The 23,140-nt window shown below is 41.7% G+C and overlaps 1 protein-coding gene across 6 annotated transcripts in view; it reads right to left on the bottom strand.

Annotated features, from left to right (window-relative positions):
• The window catches only part of SPAG9 (sperm associated antigen 9), a 134,027-nt gene extending 111,126 nt beyond the window's left edge, over positions 1-22,901 (bottom strand). For 4 of the 6 annotated variants that reach the window (XM_043584045.1, XM_043584049.1, XM_043584047.1 and 1 more), the window contains exon 1: positions 22,355-22,873. In XM_043584045.1, the coding sequence (XP_043439980.1) occupies positions 22,355-22,657 (303 nt within the window). In that variant the 5' untranslated portion in view covers positions 22,658-22,873. Of the gene's footprint in view, positions 1-22,354 lie in introns of all 6 variants that reach the window. The other 2 variants (XM_043584048.1, XM_043584050.1) reach the window with 1 other exon arrangement.
• Between the last annotated feature and the right edge of the window lie 239 nt (positions 22,902-23,140).

Below are 23,140 nucleotides of genomic sequence, written 5' to 3'. Positions count from 1 at the left end.
TAAGTACAGGGGCATCTCAGTGGCTCAGTCAGTTGAGCATCCAACTCTTGATTTCAGCTCAGGTCATGATCCCAGGGTCATGAGATCAAGCCCACCTTGGGCTCCACGTTGAGCATGGAGCCTGCTTGGGATTCTCTCACTCCCTCTGTCCCTTTCCCCTGCTCACACACTTTCTTTCTCTCTCTCTCTCTCTCTCTCTCTCTCTCTCTCTCTCTCAAAATAAAAAAATTGGGGCACCTGGATGGCTCAGTCAGTTAAGCTTCTGACTTCAGCTCAGGTCATGATCTCATGTTTAGTGGGTTGGAGCCCCGTGTCGGGCTCTTTGCTGACAGCTCAGAGCCTGGAGCCTGCTTGGGATTCTGTGTCTCCCTCTCTCTCTGCCCCTCCCTCACTTGTATTGTCTCTCTCTCAAAAATAAACATTAAAAAGAATTTAACAAAAATAAATAAAATTAAAATTAAAAATTAAGTACAGGTTCCCCAGTGACGATCATATAAGGGAATACTATAAAGCCACTGTAAAGTATAATTTTGATCTATCTAGTCATAGGTTGTTGCCAGTTATGAGTAAATGAAACTGAACAGGCAATTCACAGAAAAAGAAGGGAGAATAAATGTAAGAAAATATGCTCAACCACACTAGTGATCTGAGAAAAGCAAATTAAAAGCTTGTTTCACAAATATCAGATTAGAAACTAAAGCCAAAAAGTCTGAGTGTGTCAAGTGTTGGCAGATACAGGAAAGTAACTCTTACACACTCCCAGTTGGAATATAAATCACTACACCCCATTGACAGGTTCTGTGGCCATACCTAGTTAAGTTTACAAATATTCTAAAATCTGGCAGCTTATTTTAAAGTATGTATCTTTGAGAAGCTCTTACATGTCCACTGAATGTTACTACAGCAGAGTTTGTAGTACATAATGTGGTAATATATAACACAGGAAATAACTCAGAACTTTCATCAATAGAAGGATGGATAATGGCATACGGCACATTCATATGATGGTATGCACAGCAGTTAAAACAAAAGAACTAGATATATATGTATGTATCATCATAGACAGGTAAAAAAAACAATGAATAAACAAACTATAAAATTATATGAAAATGTAATAATATTTAGGGAAAAAATACTTATCCCAAAATAATCCCAAAGCAATACGGCACATAATTTATAGATGATCTGTAGAAAATGTCTAAAAAAAAAAAGATAAAATATACACCAAATTCATAGGTCACCTTTATTTTCCTTCCGGTACCACTGCCCTTCCAGAAGGCAACTTTACCTTTGTCTTTAATGTTCTGTATTTTTAAAAAAGTTTTTTTTAATGTTTATTTATTTTTGAGAAGGATTGAGACAGAGCGTGAGCAGGAGAGGGGCAGAGAGAGAAGGAGACACAGAATCCCAAGCAGGCTCCAGACTGTGAGCTGTCAGCAGAGAGCCTGATGCGGGGTTCAAACTCAAGAACTGCAAAATCATGACCTGAGCTGAAGTCAAACACACAACCGACTGAACCAGCCAGGTGCCCCAATGTTCTGTATTTTTTATTTATGATAAGTATCTTAAGTAAAAATAAACAGCTATGGGTGCCTGGGTGGCTCAGTCTGTTTAGCTTCCGACTTCAGCTCAGGTCATGATCTCACAGTTCAGGAGTTGGAGCCCTGCATTGGGCTCTCTGGGCCAAAATCAAGAGTCAGATGCTTGGGGCTCCTGGGTAGCTCAAGTCAGTTAAACGTCCAAATTTGGCTCAGGTCATGATCTCACAGTTTGTGGGGTTGAGCCCCACGTCATGCTCCTTGCTGACAGCTTGGAGCCTGCTTCAGGTTCTGTCTCCCTCTCTCTCTGCCCCTCCCCCACTCACAGTGTCTCTCTCTCTCTTTCTCAAAAGTAAATAAACATCAAAAAAAAATTTTTTTTTAATCTTCAAGAATCCACAAAAAAACCTATTAGAATAAATAAGCTCGGCAGGATAAAAGATCGATATACAAAAATCAAGTGTGCTTCTAAACACTTTCAATGATCAGAAAATGAAATTAAGCTGCAATTCAGTCAGCAGTGCATCTGACTCTTGATCTTGGGGTCATGAGTTCAAGCCCCACATTGGGGGTAGAGTTTACTTTAAAATAATTATTTTTTTAATGAAATTAAGGAAACAATTCCATTTACGATTGTATCAAAAAGAACTAAATGCCTAGACATAAATTTTAACAAAAAAAAGTAAAACTTTTATTCTAACAACAACAAAACATTGTTGAAAGAAACAAAATTTTTTTTTTTTTAATTTTTTTTTTTCAATGTTTATTTATTTTTGGGACAGAGAGAGACAGAGCATGAACAGGGGAGGGGCAGAGAGAGAGGGAGACACAGAATCGGAAACAGGCTCCAGGCTCTGAGCCATCAGCCCAGAGCCTGACGCGGGGCTCGAACTCACGGACCGCGAGATCGTGACCTGGCTGAAGTCGGACGCTTAACCGACTGCGCCACCCAGGCGCCCCAAGAAAGAAACAAAATTTAAATAAATGGAAAGCCATCCCATGTTCATGAATCAGGAGACCTAATATTGGTAAGATGACAATAGTCCTCAAACTGATCTACAAATTCAACAAAGTCCCTATGAAAACCCAAGCTGCTCCTTTGCAGAAATTGACAAACTGACCCTAAAATTCATATGGAAATTAGGGGGACCCAGAATAACCAAAGTAATCTTTATTTTTGTTTTGTTTTGCTTTTACCAAAGTAATCTTTAAAAAGACCACAATTGGAGGACATGCTCCTCAATTTCAAAACTTATTACAAAATGACAGTAACCAGGGCCCCTGGGTGGCTCAGTTGGTTAAGCGGTCAACTTCAGCTCAGGTCATGATCTTATTGCTCATGGGTGGGTTCGAGCCCGGTGTCAGGTTCTGTGTCTACAAGCTCAGAGCCTGGAGCCTGCTTCAGACTCTGTGTCTCCCTCTCTCTCTGCCCCTCCCCCGCTCACACTCTGTCTCTCTCAAAAATAAATAAGCATTAAAAAAAAAAAAATGACAGTAACCACAACAGGGTGGTATTGGCTTAAGGACAGATATATAGATCAAAAGGCTAGAATTAAGAGTCAAGAAATAAACCCTCAGATTTATGGTCAATTGTATTTCAACAAGGGTATCAAAAAAATTCAATGGGAAAAGAACAGTCTCATCAACAAATGCTATTGGGGAACTGAATTTCCACACGCAAAGGAATTAATTTGAACTCCACATATAAAAAGTAACTCAACGGGGCACTGGATTTCAGCTCAGGTCATGATCTCATGGTCATGAGATCGAGCTCCCTGTGGGCTCTTGGGAGTCTCTCTCTGCCCCTCCCCCGTTCATTTTCTCTCTCCCTCCCTCTCTCTCTCTCTCTCTCTCTCTCTCCCCCCCCCCCCCCTCTTTCTCTCTCAAAATAAATAACTCAAAGGCCAACTGGCTGGCTCGGAATAGCATCGAAGTCTTGGTCTCAGGGTCGTGAGTTTGAGCCCCATGTTTCAAACAGAAACTGGAACCCTTTGCCAGGGTTTCTGGAGAGATTGGTCCATATATCCATTCAGACTACTGTTAATTTAGGGGTGCCTGGCTGGCTCAGTCCAAAGGGAGTGCGGCTCTTGATTTCAGGGTCATGAATTCAAGCCCTACATTGGGTGAAGAAATTACTTAAATAAACTTAGAAAAAATAAAGTAAAAAAAACAAATAAAAAGACAACCCACAGAATGGGAGAAAATATTAGCAAGTTATATATCTGATAAGAGACTTGTATATACATATAATGGAACATTATTCAGCCTTAAAAAGGAATGAAATTAGGATACATGCTACAGAGGGATGAACCCTAAAAACATGCTAAGTGAAATGAGTCAGACACAAAAGGGCAAATATTTCCATTTACACCAAGTACCTAAAGTAGTCAAATTCATAAGAACAGAACACAGAATGATAGTTGCCAGTGGCGAGAAGGGAGAACCAGGAACTACAGTTTCGTTGGTATGGAGTTTCAATTTCAGATGATGAAAAAGTTCTAGAGATGGAAGGAGCTTCCGGTTGCACAATAGGAATGTATTTAATACCACTGAATTATGCACTTAAAAGTGGTTAAAATGATAAATTTTATGTTATGTATATTTTATCACAATAAAAATTTTTAAGGAAAAAAAATATGTTGACAACTATATAAAGTGAAATTTTCACAGAAAGAAAAAATCAGGTTAATCTAATTAAATACATACAGTCTGTTGAGGGAACGAAAATTTTCTTTTTTAAAAAATGTTTATGTTTCTTGAGAGAGAGAGACAGAGCAAGCAGGAAAGAGGCAGAAAGAGAGGGAAACAGAGAATCCCAAGCAGGCTCTGAGCTGTCAGCACAGAGCCCAACGTGGGGCTTGAACCCACAAACTGTGAGATCATGACCTGAGCCAAAATCAAGAATCAGACACTTAACCAAGTGAGCCACCCAGGCGCCCCAGAAATGAAAATTTTCAAAGTCAACAATATTAATACTATCAGTTGATTAGTATCACTAAGAAATGAAGTAGTCTTCATAACCATATTCTTAAGAAAAAGCTGAAACACCAAAACATTTCTATCACAACTATCTTACTTTTTTAAAGTGTACTCATTTATTTTTTTTTCTTTTTTTTTTTTTTTTAAATTTTTTTAACGTTTATTCATTTTTGAGACAGAGAGAGACAGAGCAAGAATGGTGGAGGGTCAGAGAGAGAGAGGGAGACACAGAATCTGAAACAGGCTCCAGGCTCTGAGCTGTCAGCACAGAGACCGACGCGGGGCTTGAACTCACAGACCGTGAGATCATGACCTGAGCTAAAGTAGGATGCCCAACCGACTGAGCCACCCAGGCGCCCCTCATTTATTTTTTGAGACAAAGAACACGTGAGTGGGAGAAAGACAGAGAAAGAGAGGGAGAGAGAGAATCCCAAGCAGGCTTTGCACTGTCCATGCAGAGCCTGACTCGGGGCTCGATCCCACAAACCATGAGATCACAACCTGAGCCGAAATCAAGAGTTGGACACTTGGGGCACCTGGGTGGCTCGGTCGGCTGTTTGTCTTGACTCTTGGTTTCAGCTCAGGTCATGATCTCATAGTTTCATGAGTTTGAGCCCCACATCAGTCTCTGCATGGAGCCTGCTTGGGATTTTGTACCCCCCTTTCTCTGCAAACCGCCCCACACACACACAATGGTGCTGTCACTGTCTTCTCAAAATAAATAAATAAACTTAAAAAAAAAAAAAAAAAGAGTTGGGACACTTAACTGACTGAGCCACCCAGGGGCCCCCCTATTGATGAGGGAGCATAAGACAAGCTGAGGCCCAAGCACAAGCTAGCATTACCCACCTCCCACCAGGTGGGGTATGTGTGACATTACTCAGGCACTCCAGGCTGCCCAAGGACAAAGGAAACAACAGAAAACAAATGGTTAAACTGATAGAGTCTCAGTATACAAATATCTTAGTAAATGACAAGAAAAAGGCAATCTTACCAATAGCCCAATCTCCAGAAACCTATAGACTCAGTTTCCTGGAGCCTCAGTATCACCCTCCCCTCCACAGTGATGTGGGGAACAAAGGCAAGAAGGAACTGGCAGACAAAATTAAGTTTCCTTATAACTTGCAGCCCACTGACAAATACTTAAGGCAGGCAGAGTGAAACATTTCTCCAGGAACTCCCTACTACCTTAATGTTAATGCTTTCCTAGAGGTAAAAACAACCTTGGCTTGACAATAGCCAGGCCTCCAGAAATCAGTGCATCTTGAGCATATGAAAATCTCTTTGGAAACTTCCCTTTTGACTTTACCTCCCCGACCTCCACAGTATTTGGGGAGCCACTCTTCACCACTCCATCTGCCCTTGCGTCCTGTTCCATGCTTTAATAAAATCACCTTTTTGCACCAACGACTTCTTCAAGAATTCTTTCTTGGCCATCAGCTCTGAACCCCACCATCATCCCAAAACCTTATCACCTATCACATATTTCAATTAAAAATGTTTCTAGAATTTGTTACAGAAAATAAAATAAAATGTAAGAGGTTTCTCCACCAACAGAAAAAAAGTTTTTAGAGTTTCATATACACTTACCTCCTTGAAAGAAGCATATCAAATAAAATGTAACCTTATGTTGATAAGAAGCATCATTATGAATCACGGTGAATCACGATTATAAGCCATACTGTATTACAGTAAGTGATGCCTTCCAGATAAAAACCCAAATTTGACAGTACCTGTCCTTAATTTCTGACTCTTGATTATGTTAAACCTCAATTCTTGCTACCCCTATATGGCATAAGTACTAGTACATTCTTTTAAAGAACATATGGAAAACTAATATTTACTACTTAAATATACCAAAAAAATAAATGTCATGTTTTTGTAGTTTTCTGAATATGTTACACACTTTAAACCTCTCAGAGTTTTTTTTTTGTTCAAAGATTTTATTTTTAAGTAATCTCTACACCGAACATGGGGCTCAAACTCACGACCCACTCGTAGTGGGTCGCATGCTCCACTACCTGAGCCAACCAGGTGCCCGAGCCTCTCATGCTTTGGATCTGTGACACATAACCCAGTTAAATGCCACCCTGTCTCTGTGAAAGCTATCCCTCAGGTTGTTAGGCTTTTAGCATCTCGTATAAACAGGACTTGTTTAAAATGCTTACGTAAACCTGCCCTACTTATTTACATTAGCCTTCCCACCAGACTACGAGCACCTCAATGCAAGACCCTAGACTATTCATTCTTGTACCTCACGTCTGGGCACAAAGTGTTTAATTAACATCTCTTTTACAAATGAATAAATGAGACAGATGGATAGGTAGGTTGGTATCAGACATCCAGGCAACATTTAGTACTTAACCAAATGCCTAGAGCTTTGAAAAGCTCATTTTTCTTGTATAATCCTCACAATATTCCTGTAAGGAAGTTACTATTATTATCCTTATTTACAATTAAGAAATTGAGGTTTGGCATTAAGAAACCTGTCCATGCTTACAGTTAGAATGTAACAGAGCCAGGACTTGAACTAAGGCAATCTGACCCCACTGCCCTTGCCCCTGACCAGGGCACCTTTTTTCAAGTGTATTTATTTATTTAAGAGAAAGAGAGCCCACACAAGTTGGGGAGGAGCAGAGAGGAAGAGAGAATTCCGAGCAGGTTCCCCACCACCAGTGGAGAGCCCCATACAGGGCTCAAACCCACCAACCACAAGATTATGACCTGAGCCAAAGTTGGACGCTTAACTGACTAAGCCACCTAGGCATCCCTCTAATAGATACTCTGTTAATTTGCTGTTTATAACCTGGTGAGGGCTAAGAAACTATTTTATTTAAAATAAAGATACTATGAAAAAAAAAATAAATAAATAAATAAAATAAAATAAAATAAAATAAAATAAAATAAAATAAAATAAAATAAGGCTACTATGGGGGCACCTGGGTAGTTCAATCGGTTAAGCATCATCAGACTTCAGATCAGGTTATGATCTCCTGGCTCTGAGTTCGAGCCTGGTGTTGGGTTCTGTGCTGACAGCTCAGAGCTCAGAGCCTGGAGCCTGGAGCCTGCTTCAGATTGTGTCTCCCTCTCTCTCTGCCCCCTCCTCTGTGCACACTCTGTAGCTCTCTCTCTCAAAAATAAACAAACATTAAAAAAAAATTTTTTTTGATAAATAACAAAAAAATAAAATAAGGATACTATGAACAAGTACTTTGCCTTCAAATGTTTATTCAGGAGGCCAAGATCATGAACTTTATTACACAGACTTTGAGATAGTCATTTTAGCTATTCAGAAATCTTTGTTCACTTCCTGGCCCTCAGCTAGCTTTGAGGTGGTTAACAACTGAGTAAATTACTAGATGAATTCCTATCCTAGTATAAAAGTATTCTTTAAAGATTTAAAACTGAACAGAGCCACAAATACGTGGGTAATTTCTGTCAAATGTTTCCCAAATCATATCAAACGAGTTCAAGTAGACTATTTTCATAGTAGAACCATAGACAAACAATAGCCTTTTGAAAAAGTTACCCTTCTGGTTTTACAAAAGCCTGTTTACTTGATTCCACACTTCTATGCAACCTGTTGAATTTTTTAAGAGGTATTTGTTTACAAATAGGTAGCAGTAACAAAAAATGAGGCTAGGGCAACAGGTAACTGAAAGAAAATTCAAATTGAGGACTTGATCACTGAAATTAGAAATTTTACAGGCGCCTGGGTGGCTCAGTAGATTGAGTGTCTAACTTCAGCTCGGGTCATGATTTTGCAGTTCGTGGGTTTGGCCTACGTCAGGCTTGCTGCTGTCAGCACAGAGCCCACTTCAGATCCTCTGTCCCCCTCTTTCTCTGCCCCTCCCCCACTCATGCTTGCTCTCTAAAAAAAACATTTAAAGTTTCTCCTTCTGACCCTCCCCTTCCCCAGCTTGCACACACATGCGCTCTCTCTAAAATTAAAAAAATTATAAACTTCATTTATACCATAATAGCCTAGCAAATGCTTTTAACCAATATGTTTCAATGCCCAAGAAATAGAATATTCATGGGGCCCTTGGGTGGCTCAGTCAGTTGAGCGTCCGACTTTGACTCAGGTCATGATCTCAAGGTTGGTGGGTTCAAGCCCCACTCTGGGCTTTGTGCTGACAGCTCAGAGCCTGGAGTCTGCTTCAAGATTCTATGTCTCCCTCCCTCTCTGCCCCTCCCCGCTCATGCTATGTCTCTCAAAAATAGGTAAACGTTAAAAAATATTAATAATAAAATAAAAAGAAATAGAATATTCACTATTCTTCAGGACGAACTTTTCTTCAAAAATAAATGTTTTACTATTTTATTTGTTACTATAAGTACTACTGCTGTATCCTAATTAGAAATGTCTATCAAAAGATTCTAAGCAAACAGTTAAAATTCAGTTTGGGCACTTAACGTTCATTTCTGTGAAAATTTTATTCAGACAAACTTATTTCTCAAGCAGCAATTCAAACAAATCTAAAGTGAATTAAAGTACAAAAGAAAGCCACATTAAGTTTAAAATAATCAGGGAATCACGATGCTAACGTGACTTTTAAAATCACCTAGCCCTCCTCCAAAAACAAACAGAAAACAACAAACAAAGACATAAACAAAATAAAAAATAAATTTTTAGAAATGATAAATGAAAAAAGAGATCACCTAGCCCAACCTTTGCAAATGCAGAAGTAATGCCTACGATGTTAACATTTCAGTTTTTTAAACGCATAAATAGTTCTGGAATATCTGCTATGTATAGGACAATGTAGGTAAAGTGTCTGCAAGAACTCTCCTCAGAAGTCATGGGGCTTTTTTACATACAAAAGTCAAAGGACTTATTGAAGAATTTTTTGGAAGTTTTAGCATAACTTGGCACCAATGGTAAGGACAAATAACTTGAATGCACAAAAGAGAACTTTAAATATTTAGGCTTAGCCATTTGACCTTCAGCATATTCATCCATCCCTCCAACCAACCAACTAACAAATATCTATTAAATACCTACTGCATCCCAGTAGTTTAGTGGGGGAATTAAAGCCATCAGTTAGTTTGCTATAACACTGGAAGTGCTACGAGAAGAGAAGCAGGGTATGTTGTGGGACAATATAAGAGGGGCACAAACCACACCTAGGTGTTCATAAAAGGCTTTCCAGAATTGAAATCTGAAAGATGAATACTGTTAGGGCTGCCTGAGTGGTTCAGTCAGTTGAGCATCCAACTTCGGCTGAGGTCATGATCTCATGGTTCATGAGTTTACTGAGCCCCAAGTCGGGTCTCTGGGCTGTCAGCAAACAGCCTGTTTCAGATCCTCTGTCCCCTCCCTCTTTCTCTGCCCCTCACCCGCTCACACTTTCTCTCTCTCAAAAAAAATAAATAAACATTAAAAAAAAAAAAAAAAAGAAAAGAAAAGATGAATACCGCTAGCCAGGCAACAGAAGAGAAACAGAGTGCCAAGCAAAGAGGCAGCTTTTAAGAAGGCCTGGAGAGAACACTATTTGCAAACAAACTCCCAAGTGTTCAGTAGGGCTCAAAAACGAAAAGATGAGGTTGGTGAGATAAGGAGTGGCCAGATCACAATGCCTTGTCTCCTAAGAACTTTAGACATTTCAAGAACTTTAGACAGAGCCACTGAAGGCTTTTAAGTACAGAAAGATCTGATTAGATTCCCACTTTGGAAAGACTTGGTACAGTATGATGGGCAATTTATTGGTTTGCAATACTAGAAGCAGATAGATCAGTTAGGGGACAGTTTTAGTTGCCCATTCATTTATTCAGAGATATTCACTGGATGCTTTCTTTGTGCTAGATACTGGTAGACAATGTGAATGACACAAGGTCCCACCTCTTTGGAGTTTGGATTCAGGCCAAGAGACATTGGCAGTCTGTATCTGAGTAGAAGAAATGGATTTGGAAGAAGAGAATCCAGAAATATTTAAAAGTTGGAAAAAATAAAATAATAATAATAAAATAAAAAGAAATATTTAAAAGGAAACAAAAGAAGGTAGCAATGGGGGTGAAGGAGAGAGAAGACTTAAGGATGGTAATGAGCTATCTGGCCAGGCAGACAGCGGTATCCCTCACAAAGGGAACAGAGGAGCAGCAGGCTTGGTAGAGAAGTTCAGGTTTGGACATGTCAGGAGACATTCATATCCAAGAAACACCAGCAAGGTGGATCTGAAACTCCAGACAGACAGATCTGGCCCTAAAGTTCTTAACAGGCCGTCAACTTCATGAGAGAAGAATCTTGTCTTTGCTCACCACTGTATCCCCAGTGGACACCAGGCACACAGTCAGCACTCTCTAAATATCTATGAAATGAATGAATGGGATATACATTTTGGAATGGTCAACAAACGGTAACTAAACCCATGGGAATGAACAGTATCAGTTAGGCAGGGCACAAAATGAGAACTAGAGGGGAGCTCAGAAAGAACTCCAAGGAATACCAAAGTTAACAACGTAAAAGGAATCCAGAGTGGTCAGAAAAGAGGAAAACTGGAGTGCCTGGCTGGCTCAGTTGGTGGAGCATGCAGCTCTTATTCTCAGGTTTGTGAGATCAAGCCCCAAGTTGGGTATAGAGAGGAGGAGAGGGAGGAGGAGGAGGAAAAAGAAGAAAAGAGCAGAAAACCAAGAGAGTTGAAAGCCACAGAATCAAAATATGTTTCTTCAGACTCTTAACTATAGAGAACAAATTGATGATTACCAGAGGGGAGGTCGGTGGAGGGGATGGGTGAAACAGGTGATGGGGATTAAGGAGTGTGTTTGTTGTGATGAGCATAGGGTGTTGTTCGGAATTGGTGAATCACTACATATTGTACACCCAAAACTAATATTACACTGGAATTAACTGAAATTTAAATAAAAATGTGTGTATATATACGATACATATATCGTATATATACTGTGAGTGTATGATATTTCTTAAGTGACCAAAAGAATCAAACGTTGCTGAGAAGTATGAGAAAAAGAAAAAAAAAAACAGAAGAAATGCACTTATGAGAGCTGCTTACTTTTCTGAATTTTCAAGAAAAATGAAAGGGTAGGAGAAACTGACTATATACATCTAAAGTTTCAGGTCTAAAACCTTACTCTTATGAGATGGATTCTTTCATGCATGGGCAGCTTACCTTTTATAACCTTGTTTGTTCCATCTAAAGTGCCAGCCTCTTTACTCTTTATCACATCACCTTTTTTTACTTCCTGTGTGGCATCTATCACAATCTATAATTACAGTGACTGGCTTGTTTATTCTTTAGTATAATATAAACTCCAAAAAAAGCACAGGCTACCTTCCTTGTCTGTTTTGTTTGTAGCTATATTCCCAGAGCCTACAACACTGCCTGGCTCAATAAATATTTGTTCTTTTTTTATTTTTTTTATTTAAAAAAAAATTTTTTTTTAACGTTTATTTATTTTTGAGACAGAGAGAGACAGAGCATGAACGGGGGAGGGTCAGAGAGAGAGGGAGACACAGAATCTGAAGCAGGCTCCAGGCTCTGAGCCATCAGCACAGAGCCTGACGCGGGGCTTGAACTCACGAACCGCGAGATCATGACCTGAGCCGAAGTCGGACACTTAACCGACTGAGCCACCAGGTGCCCCTATTTGTTCTTTTTTTTAATTTAATTTTTATTTTTTTGTTGTTAAGCGTCTTTTAAAAATTTTTTTAAATGTTTATTTATTTGAGAGAAAGAGAGAAAGAGAGAGAGAGAACAACAGGGGAGGAGCAGAGAGAGAGGGAGAGAGAACTCCAAGCAGGCTCTGTGTTGTCAGCACAGAGACCAACCAGTGTAAGGGTCAATCCCACGAACGGTGAGATCATGACCTGAGCCAAAATCAAGAGTCAGACACTCAGCTGAGCCACCCAAGTGTCCCTCTTCTTTCTGATCATCTGTGTATCTTTTTATCTTTCTATCTACCTATGGAAATGGCATAGGAAAGAACCAGAAGATCATGGGAGTTTCCTCCCAGCTCTTAAAAAATAACTTCAGGAAGGGCCAGTGAAAATACATTTTAAAGAACAATAACAGAATGCAGTATCACAGAAAATCTCAACCTATCTCAGGGAATCCAATCAGCAGAGTCGCAAATAAAAAATTCTCGGCATCTATAATCCTACTGGAGCAGGTAAGCAGTCAGATGAGATATCCTAGAAAATATATTATAAGTCTAAAAAAAGGTTACTAGAGAAAACATTTACCATAGGGTTAGTTTCTCAATTTCTGTATTCTGGCTTCAAAGGGGAAAAACAATCCCTCATATTTTTATGCTGTAACTTTAAATAAAAAATCTTAACCAACTTTTCAGTCTTATAGGTCTCAGATTTAAAGTCCTTATAGAAAAGTATCTAAACTGCCATTATTTCTTCCTTTCCAGATGAGTACATTAGATCATTATAAAAATACTAACTTATTTATCTTTGTAACAGACATAATACTATCCTCTTAAATTCAAATAGAATATTAGATAATATCAGAAAATGTTCTCAGTATAAATAATATTGTGGTTATGTGGTAAGAATGCTCTTTTTCAAATTATATTTAAATTTTTTTTAATTATTTTTATTTTTTTAAAATAGTTTCTATGCTCAGTTTGGGGCTAGAACTCACAGCCACCCTGAGATCAGGAGTCCCATGCTCCACTAACTGAACCAAGGTGAAATGTCAGAACATCTGCAATTTACTTCGACATGTTCAGCAATTTAAAAGTGTGTAAATTTTGAGTGTATGTATCTATATATGTATATGTATACACATACAACACATACACATATATAGGTAAATACAACAACTGCTGAATCTAAGTGATGTACATACAGATGATCAATGCACTTTTAGTTTTCCTGTATGTTTGAACACCTTCCTAACAAAAAGCCAGGGGGAAGGATTTACTGAAAAAGTTTACTGACTTAAAAAACAAAAAAACAAAAAAACAATATTTCAAAGTTCCTAATAATTCTATATCCTCAACTTGGAAACTTCTCCATTGTATTAATAGGTAGATTCCCCAGGGCCCCTGGGTGGCTCAGTCCGTTAAGCATCTTGATTTCAGCTCAGGTCATGATCTCAGTTTGTGGGATGAAGCCAAGTGCCCCCCTTCCCCCAAGGCTGTTAGCATGGACCTGCTTGGGATTCTCTCTCCCCACCTCTCTCTAACCCCTCCCCAACTCACGCTCATTACCTCTCTCAAAAGAAATGAAATGAAATGAATTAAAAAATATATATGTAAATTCCCATGGTTGAGTTCCAAAATTTTTGGAGGCACCTATTATGCCAAACTATTAGATACTACAATCCCTAAGTGAATAAAACAGTCTTGCATTCAGATAACTAGGGGCGCCTGGGTGGCCCAGTGGGTTAAGCATCCGACTGTTGATCTCAGCTCAGGTCACAATCTCACAATGCATGAGTTTGAGCCCCTTGACAGGCTCTGCACTGACAGCACTGAGCCTGCTTGGAATTCTCTCTCCCTTTCTCTCTCTGCCTCTACCCTATTCGTCCTCTCTCTCTCTCTCTCTCTCTCTCAAAATAAATAAACTTATAAAATTAAAAAAAAACAAAAACAAAAAACCTAATAACTAAATATAGCCTGGCTGGCTCAGTGGGAAGAGCATGCAATTCTTGATCTCAGGTTCCTGAGTTCAAGCCCCACACTGGGTGTAGAGATTACTAAAAATAAATAAATAAATATCACTAGCTAAAATCTCAAAATGTATAGTATTATATGCACATACTTTTAAATATCAGCTTTTCTGAATAGACACATTACATATATTATTAAACTGGGTCTATGTTGATATATTTGATCTCCACCAAATAGTAATTTATTTAGGTAAGAGCTGTACTCATTATGAGTGTTGAACACAGCAAAAAACTATTTTTAAAATAACTCAGCCATTAACTTGGCCAACAAAACACATTTTTTGGCTAGATTCTAATACTATCTCCACTGGGAACCAAAGTCTCCATATGATTGAAATATGCAGTGTGTAGTGAACCGTAAGCTAAGGAGTCCGAGAAACAGGAAGCAGACTCAGGCACAGAACGGGATCACCAAGCTATGGCACATACCACAGTAACCTAGTGAGCAGTCCTTACTCTACTAATCCATCCTCTCATTAGAGATCTACCTGATCTAGCTAGGTACCTTACCGTTTTTATATTCTCTCTTGTGATTTCAGAGTTTTTGTTGGGGCACCGGATGGCTCAGTCAGTTACGTGTCCGAGTATTGACTTCGGCTCAGGTCATGATCTCGAGGTTCGGAGTTCTCACATCCGGCCATATGCTGCCAGTGTGGAGCCTGCTTAGGATTTTCTCTCTCTCCCTTTCTGTTGCTCCCCCGCCTGTGCACTGTCTCTCTTGCTCTCTCTCTCTCTCTCTCTCTCTCTCTCTCTCTCTCTCTCTCTCAAAATAAAAATTAAAAAAGAAAGAGAAAGAAAGAAGTTTGTTTTAAAAAAGTTTTTGTGGGGGCGCCTGGGTGGCTCAGTCGGTTAAGCGGCCGACTTCGGCTCAGGTCAAGGTCCGTGAGTTCGAGCCCCGCTTTGGGCTCTGTGCTGACAGCTCAGAGCCTGGAGCCTGTTTCAGATTCTGTGTCTCCCTCTCTCTGACCCTCCCCCGTTCATACTCTGTCTCTCTCTGTCTCAAAAATAAATAAACGTTAATAAATAAATAAATAAATAAATAAATAAAATAAAGTAAAATAAAAACGTTTTTGTTTCTTTTAGTAATCTCTACACCCAAACATGGGGCTCAAACTCCCAGCCAGAGATCATGCTCTTCTGACAGAGCCAGCCAGATGCCCTCTCTTTTGAGATTTTAACCAAATGAAAATGTGAATGTCCCTAAAGCAAGGACACATAATGGTATCTCACTTATATACCTACATTCAGAAATCTCTGAAGGTAAAAAAAAGGATAAGATCTGTCTTAAGAGTTAATAACCATCAATGGTTAAGGGACTGCCATTTCAAAAGACAACAACCCATCACCACCACATTCAAACACGCACCTAGAGAACAAACAGATTGTTCATTTCAGAAAGGGTCTCGAAGTAGGGACTGACCAGGAGCAGTATGAAGTTTATTCAAATGGTTCAGCAAGAAAAAAACATTGATTTGTTTGTTTTTAAGTAAACTCTAGGCCCAAACTGGGGCTTGAACTCACAACTCTGATATCAAGAGTCACATGCTCTACCGACTGAGCTAGCCTGGTGCCCCAACAATAGTATTTTTTAAAATATGAAAATATGGGGGCTCCTGGGTAGCTCAGTCAGTTCAGGTCCAATGCTTGATTTTGGCTCAGGTCATGATCTTGCAGTTCGTGAGTTCAAGCCCCACGTTGCTATGCACTGTCAGATTTTCTCTCTCGCCCTCTCTCTCTCTCAAAATAAATAAACATTTAAAAAATAAATAAATAGAAGGAGTTTGAAAGCTAATAAATAACACGTATATTCAAACATGTAAGATGACAAATGCTGATACTCCCTGGACACCAATTTGCTCTCCTGTACTGACATTTGGCCACCCTCTCCTAATGCTCTACTTTTGTGAAATAAAGCAGCAAAGTTCAATTCTTTTTTTTCTTTTTTTTTTACATTTATTTATTTTTGAGAGACAGAGACAGCGTGAGCAGGGGAGGGGCGGAGAGAGAGGGAGACACAGAAGCAGAGGCAGGCTCCAGGCTCGGAGCTATAAGCACAGAGCCCCATGCAGGGCTCAAACCCACGAACCATGAGATCATGACCTGAGTCAAAGTCGGAGGCCCAACTGACTGAGCCACCCAGAAACTCCAAAGTTCAATTCTTTAAGCCAATAGAGTTGACAGAATTAAGGCTAGAAGTCTGAAGAACCATCACAATTACTGATTTAAATAACAACAGTACTAAAGGCACAAAATAAACTTAATGTTGAGGCAGACATGTAATTTCAGTTCTTCAACTAAGTCTTCAGCAGCCACTATCAACAAAATTTAAGTTATAAGTATGCAAAATTACTCTTCACTCCTATTCCTTGATAAAAAGTCACATAACTCAGTGAAGAGACATCAAATTTTCCTTTTTAAGTGTTTATTAAAGAGATGAACTTAACTGTCATTGTAAATTACCTTGCAAACAAATCAAAATTAACTTCTTCAAGGTGCCTGGGTGGCTTAGCCTCTTAAGTGTCCAGCTGCTGGTTTCTGCTTAGGTCATGATCTCATGTTTCATGGGACCAAGCCTTGAATCAGGCTCCGTGCTGACAGTGAGAAGCCTGTTTGGGATTCTCTTTCTCTCTCTGCCACTGCCCCACTCTCTCTCCTCTCAAAATAAATAAAAACACATTTTTAAAAAAATTAACTTCTTCAACAGGTTTGATTAAAATATTTTTTATGATAGGCACTTGAGCAGCTCAGTCAGTTAAGCACCCGACTCTTGGTTTCGGCACAAGTCACTATCTCATGGTTCATGAGTTTGAGCCCCATGTCAATCTTTGCACTAACCGCACAGAGCCTGCTTGGGATTCTCTCTACCTCTCTCTCTTTTTCTATCTTTCTCTCTCAAAAATAAATAAACGTTTTAAAAAATAAAATATTTCTTATGAATGAGAACTATATCAATAAAAAGAACACTGAATATCCATGCCTGCTTTCCTGCCCAAAAATCTTATCACTCCCATGTTCACACACTTCCAAAGAAAACAATTTGATTACAGTCTTCATATAAAACATCAATTTTGTTTCTGCTTTAAGTGCTGATTCACTGGGGAAAAGTTAATTTGAAAATTCTTGGTGGTCTCTCTCACCTCAGCATTTTTTATTATTTTTTTTTTAATGTTTATTTATTCTTGAGACAGAGACAGAGAGTGAACAGGGGAGGGGCAGAGAGAGAGGGAGACACAGAATCTGAAACAGGCTCCAGGCTCCGAGCTGTCAGCACAGAGCCTGACGCGGGGTTCCAACTCACGAACCGCGAGATCATGCCCCGAGTTGAAGTCAGACACTTAACCAACTGAGCCACCCAGGTGCCCCTCACCTCATCATTTAATCACCTCAATTTTTTAAGCAAAAAGCCACAGAAAAGCAGTCATAACATCACGCAAATCTTCCTCCCAGCAAGGATATTCTCTCCTCAGCTCATTCTCTTCAGATGTGCTTCTATAGTGCAGGAAGGAAAGGGAGGATTGAAAAGGGTGCACCTTTATTTTTATGTGCAGTCTCCCTCTATTCAATCATGCTAAATAAACTCTCACTTTGAAAATAATGGTGATAAGAAACAAGGCCCACAGAATCACTTGGAACTAAACTTCTAAGGAAAGGGTTCTTAAACTCATTTGCTTACTTATCAGAAAAGTATTGTCATTTTTTTAGTTACTCAAAGCAATCATGTTTATTTTAAAAGAATCAGAACTTGCACAAACAAAAACATCAAAACACTAACATATTCTTCCCAAGAATAACATCTCTCTCCAGATCACTTTGTATAAAAACTTTTGTTTTCAAAAATCACTAATAGGGGCATCTGAGTGGCTTAGTCGATTAAGCATCCAACTCTTGATTTTGGCTCAGTCCATGATCTTGCAGTTGGTAAGTTGAAGCCTCACATGGGGCTCCACACTGACACTGCAGAGCCCGCTATGGATTCTCTCTCCCTCTCTCTCTGCCTGTCCCCCACTTGCACTCTCTCTCAAAATAAATAAATAAACTTAAAATATATATTACAAAACAAAAACAAAAACAAAAACAAAAAACTGATTGGGGGCACCGGGTTGGCTCAGTTAGTAGAGCATACCACTCTTGACCTCAGGGTCATAAGTTTGAGCCCCAAATTGGATGTAGAGATTACTTAAAAATAAAATCTTGGGGCGCCTGGGTGGCGCAGTCGGTTAAGCGTCCGACTTCAGCCAGGTCACGATCTCGCAGTCCGGGAGTTCGAGCCCCGCGTCGGGCTCTGGGCTGATGGCTCAGAGCCTGGAGCCTGTTTCCGATTCTGTGTCTCCCTCTCTCTCTGCCCCTCCCCCGTTCATGCTCTGTCTCTCTCTGTCCCAAAAATAAATAAACGTTGAAAAAAAAAAAAAATTTTAAAAAAAAATAAAATCTTAACTCTCTCCCCCTCCACTGCTCGCTCTCGCTCTCTCTCTCACTCTCAAAAATAAATAATTAAACATTAAAAAAAAAGAAAGAAAGAAAATCATTCTAGCCCAAGGGAACAGCATCAGCAAAGGCATCACACAGGACTTAGATAAGAAATAGAAAGATGTAAGATGAGCAGAGAGCCCATAGGGGAGAGTAGCAAGTAATAAGATGATAAATATTTTGATTAGCATTCGAAACTGATCATAAATTTGTCTAAAATCAGCCCTTCTTATGTTGTCTTTAATTTTTTTTTTTTTGAGAGCGAGAGCATGAGGTGGGGAGAGGGGCAGCACGAGGGAGGGAGGGAGAGAGAAATAGAGAGATAGAGACAGAGAGAGAAAAGGAGAGAGAGAATCTCAAGCAGGCTCCATGCTCAGCTCGGACTTGATCCCACTACTCTGGGATCATGATCTGAACCAAAATTGAGACTTGGATGTCAACCAACTGAGCCACCCAGACACCCCTCCTTTAGGTTGTTTTTAAAGATTCACAAAAACAGCAGACTAACTACACACACAAAAATTCAAATAAAAGCAAAGAAAAAGACAGAAAGTATTCAAATTAAGTAATACCACTAGATACCACTAGAATAAAGATTAAATTTCTGATCCCTTGCTGAGAATTCCTGCAAGCAAGAGATTAAAGTACTTTACACCCCCTAAAACATTCTCACCATTTATATACCCTCCTTAATTTCCACAAAGGTGCTCAGAATTTACTTTACACTTTCTAGTAACGGACAATTTCCAGGCTTTCAAATACTTTTGCTGTAAATACCCGGAGGCACTTTTGCTGTAATAGCAGACTCTTAGGCTCCATATTAAAGGCCACAAACAGAGCACTCACAAAAAATTAAACACAGAATTCACTTGTGCATGTTGGCCTAAGAAAGACTGAATTTCTGGAGACTGGGTAAATCTTGATTTACCATCTTACATGAAAAGGGATAACAAGGTGGTTTTATGTTTATGTTCTGGGAATTGGCTCATCTAGCATTTCATCAATGCTCTCTATTCTCAGGTCATGGCTCTTTGCCCAAAGGTTTCATTAGAATTTACAGACATGTTTGAAAAAGTATCAGTTACAAAAAAAGTCATCGGACAACTCATTTTTTAAAAGTCATTTACTGGGGCACCTGGGTGGCTCAGCCAGTTAAGCATCTGTCTCTTGATTTCTGTTGAGATAAATCTCAGGGTTCCTGGGTTAGAGCCCTGTGTTGGGCTCCTTGCTGACAGTGTGGAGTCTGTTTGGGATTCTCTCTCGCTCTCTGCCCCTCCCCCGCTTATGCTCTCGATGACACACACACTCTCTCTCCCAAGACCAAATTAAAAAAAAAAAAAAAGTCACTTACTTATGAAATTAATATACAGTCCAGTGCCTGGCAGTTAGTTTTATTTTCTGATTCTGCAACCTGTGGCAGATGTTTTTCTTAGCACGTGTGATCCTGGCCTTTTGCCATGTTCACACAGCCCTAAAAGAGTTTAAAACTAGAGGGAGCATTTCTTTTATCCAAGGTGATATAGGTTCATGCTGGGGCTGCTCCTCACCTGTGTATATATGTCTCTTCCCAGTACCTCCCATTACCCAATACTGGGGAGGGTCTGTATGAGGATGAAGACACAGCAGGCCACTGCAGTGGTAGTATAACACCCCTGTTCTATAAACAGTGCTAATAAACTAGAAATCACAATCCCATCTTTTTGTTGTTGTTGTTGTTTTATTTTGAGAGAGAGGAGAGAGTGAGAGAACACACACAGGAGGGGCAGAGAGTGAGAATCCCAAGTAGGCTCCATGCTGTCAGCACAGAGCCCAATGTGGGGCTTGAACTCATGAACCGTGAGATCATGACCTGAGCCAAAATCAAGAGTGGACACTTAACCAAATGAGCCACCCAGGCGCTCCACAATCCCATCTTTAGATTTTTTTTCAATCCCTTCCTCCCTATGTACTTGGAAATACTCTTGAAATAAAGTCAAGTTTGCTTGGCAAATCCAATGCCATTGCTTTGAGACAAATGGATCACAAAATTAGAACTAAAAATCATTGCTATAGTCCAGCTTTAAAAAAAGAGAAGAGGGATGCCTGGGTGGCTCAGTCAGTTAAGTGTCTGACTTCGGCTCAGGCCATGATCTCGAGGTCTGTGAGTACGAGCCCCGCATCACTCTGCACTGACAGCTCAGAGCCTGGAGCCTGCTTCAGATTCTGTGTCTTCCTCTCTCTCTCTGCCCTTCCCCCACTCAACACTCTCTCCTTCTCTCAAAAATAAATAAACATGAAAAAAAGAGAGAGAGAGAAGAAATGGGGCTCCTGGATGGCTCAGTCAGTGGAGTGTTGGACCTGATTTTGGCTCAGGGTCATGATCTTAGGGTCCTGGGATCCAGCCCTGCATTGGGCTCTGCTCCTAGTGTGGAGCCTACTTAAGATTTCCCCTCTCCCCCCACCTCTCTCTCTCCCCCTCCCCCCCACTCTAAAATAAATTTAAAACAATTTTTTTTAAAGGAAAAGAAAAAGGAACTACTGGACCTAATACAAAGGTATATGTGACAAAATTAAAAGTTTAAATTAGGGCTAGGAAATAAGCTGCGAAACAAATCTCACATCCTAATAACTTTTCAAGCATTTTTGAAAGAGAACATATTGTTGGTTCAATAATTACTTACTTGGCTTCCTTCTATCACCATGTATTTAGCTAGGTGTGCTAGATGCTCACAAACAAAGATGAACAGGACACTTCCCCTGCATTAGTTAAGTTCAAGAGAAATAATGCCAGCACAGCCTGAAAGCTTAAATCTTTGACTGTCTCAAGAAGTCCAAGGCCTATCACTTGCTACTCCAGAGCTCCAAAAGGTTCAGACTCGAGGTGAGGGCGCCGAGGTCACTGCAGAGATGCTAGGGTTAACAGCCGGCCAAGGGCACCTGTAAATTGCAGTCTGAACAAGGTTGCCCACGGTCGCCTACACCTCCTCAACCCCGCCCCGCCCCCAGTCCTCTTTATAAATAAACGGGAGAGTTTTTACGGGGAACTGTCCAAGGTGATCACCTGACACGGAGGAACGCTTTGGTGTGAGATACCACCAAAATAAAACTGAACACTCTCTCTATTTACAGAGTGTTGCTCTACAACATCTAAGTGTTGACAAAGTGTCAACCAAGGCACATAAAACAAAATAAAACCTCTTTTTCAACAGGGCTAAGACGTCAAGAAGAAACTGACCGAAAGAGGGAGATCTCTAACTTCCCAAAGCAGCAACCCCCTGGAAAGGTACTGGAACCAGCGGAAGTTACATATCCAGGACAGAAGTGTTTAAATACACCCCCCCTTCCACACACACACACGCACACACACACACCATGGTAAAAGTTTGAACTGCCATCTGACTATCCTACGGTGGTCGGAAACTTCCCTAAACTACAAGCGAGAGCCAGCCACACTAAAATCGCCCTCAGTCAACCTCAGGTGCCCTCAGGCCAAGCTGCGGCTTCCTCCCCGGGCCTTGCCTCCTCACCTCCCTCCCTTCCCCCGGACACTCACTAGCCTGCCTCGGCTTCCGACGCCGGCCGGGGTCCTGAGGACCTCGCGGCCGCGGGCTCAGCCCGGGGGGCTTCGGCCTCGGGCCCGCCTCCAGGAGGCCCGGCGCGCCCCCTCCCGGGCCGGGCCGGGCCGCGACCCCCAGCCCCCCGGCCTGCCCTCGGGCCCGGCCCCCGCCCTCCCCGCCGGCGGGCCCTCACCTCCTCGGCGTGCTTGCGCAGCGCCTTCTCCCGCTCGTACTGGGTGATGAGCTGCTCGTTGTCGTCCCGCAGCAGCTCCAGCTCCACCTGGTGCTCCTGGTCCTGCGCGAACACCGAGTCCAGGTTCTCCAGCACGGCCACCACCAGTGGCATCAGCTCCTTGACCACCTCCTCGTCGTAGCGCCCGATGAGCCGCTCGAACTCGCGGTAGATGGAGCCGGCCAGGCCGGACACCCGCTCCGACATCACGGCCCCGGAGCCGCCGGGCTCCTCCTGGTACACCACACCGTCCTCCAGCTCCATGGTGGCGGGCGGGCGGCCCGGGGCGTCGCCGGCTGAGGAGGCGGCACGGGCCCGCACGGGACGGGCCCGGCTGTGGCTAGGGCTGGAGCTAGGGCTGGGGCTGGGGCTGCGCCCGGCGGGGTGGGGGGCCCGGGCCCGAGGAGGGGAGGGGTGGGGTGAGCGCACTCAGCCCAACGGCCGCTGCACCAACTGCCGGGGCGGCCGGGCCGCGCGCGCCACACGTCACCTGCGGGGCGGGACCCGCGCCGCGTCGGCCCGATGGGCGGGGCCCCGCGGGAGGCCAGGCGCGGCCGGGGGCGGGGCCATGCGTCATCGTGCGCCGGCGGAGGGGGCGCCGTGGCGTCACCACTGGGCGCCGCGCGGCGGGCGCGTTCGCCAATGGGAAAGGCTGCGGGAGGAGGGTGGCGAGAACTGTCAGCCCCCGGCGGGATTTGCTGGGCGGGTCCCAAAGGAAAGGGAGGGGTTCTGGAAGAGTGACTAGCA

This window comes from Prionailurus bengalensis, chromosome E1 (genome assembly GCF_016509475.1).
Source record: "Prionailurus bengalensis isolate Pbe53 chromosome E1, Fcat_Pben_1.1_paternal_pri, whole genome shotgun sequence".
Taxonomy (NCBI): domain Eukaryota; kingdom Metazoa; phylum Chordata; class Mammalia; order Carnivora; family Felidae; genus Prionailurus; species Prionailurus bengalensis.
Note: the sequence above shows the minus strand (reverse complement) of the source record. Positions and strands in the feature narration are given on the sequence as shown.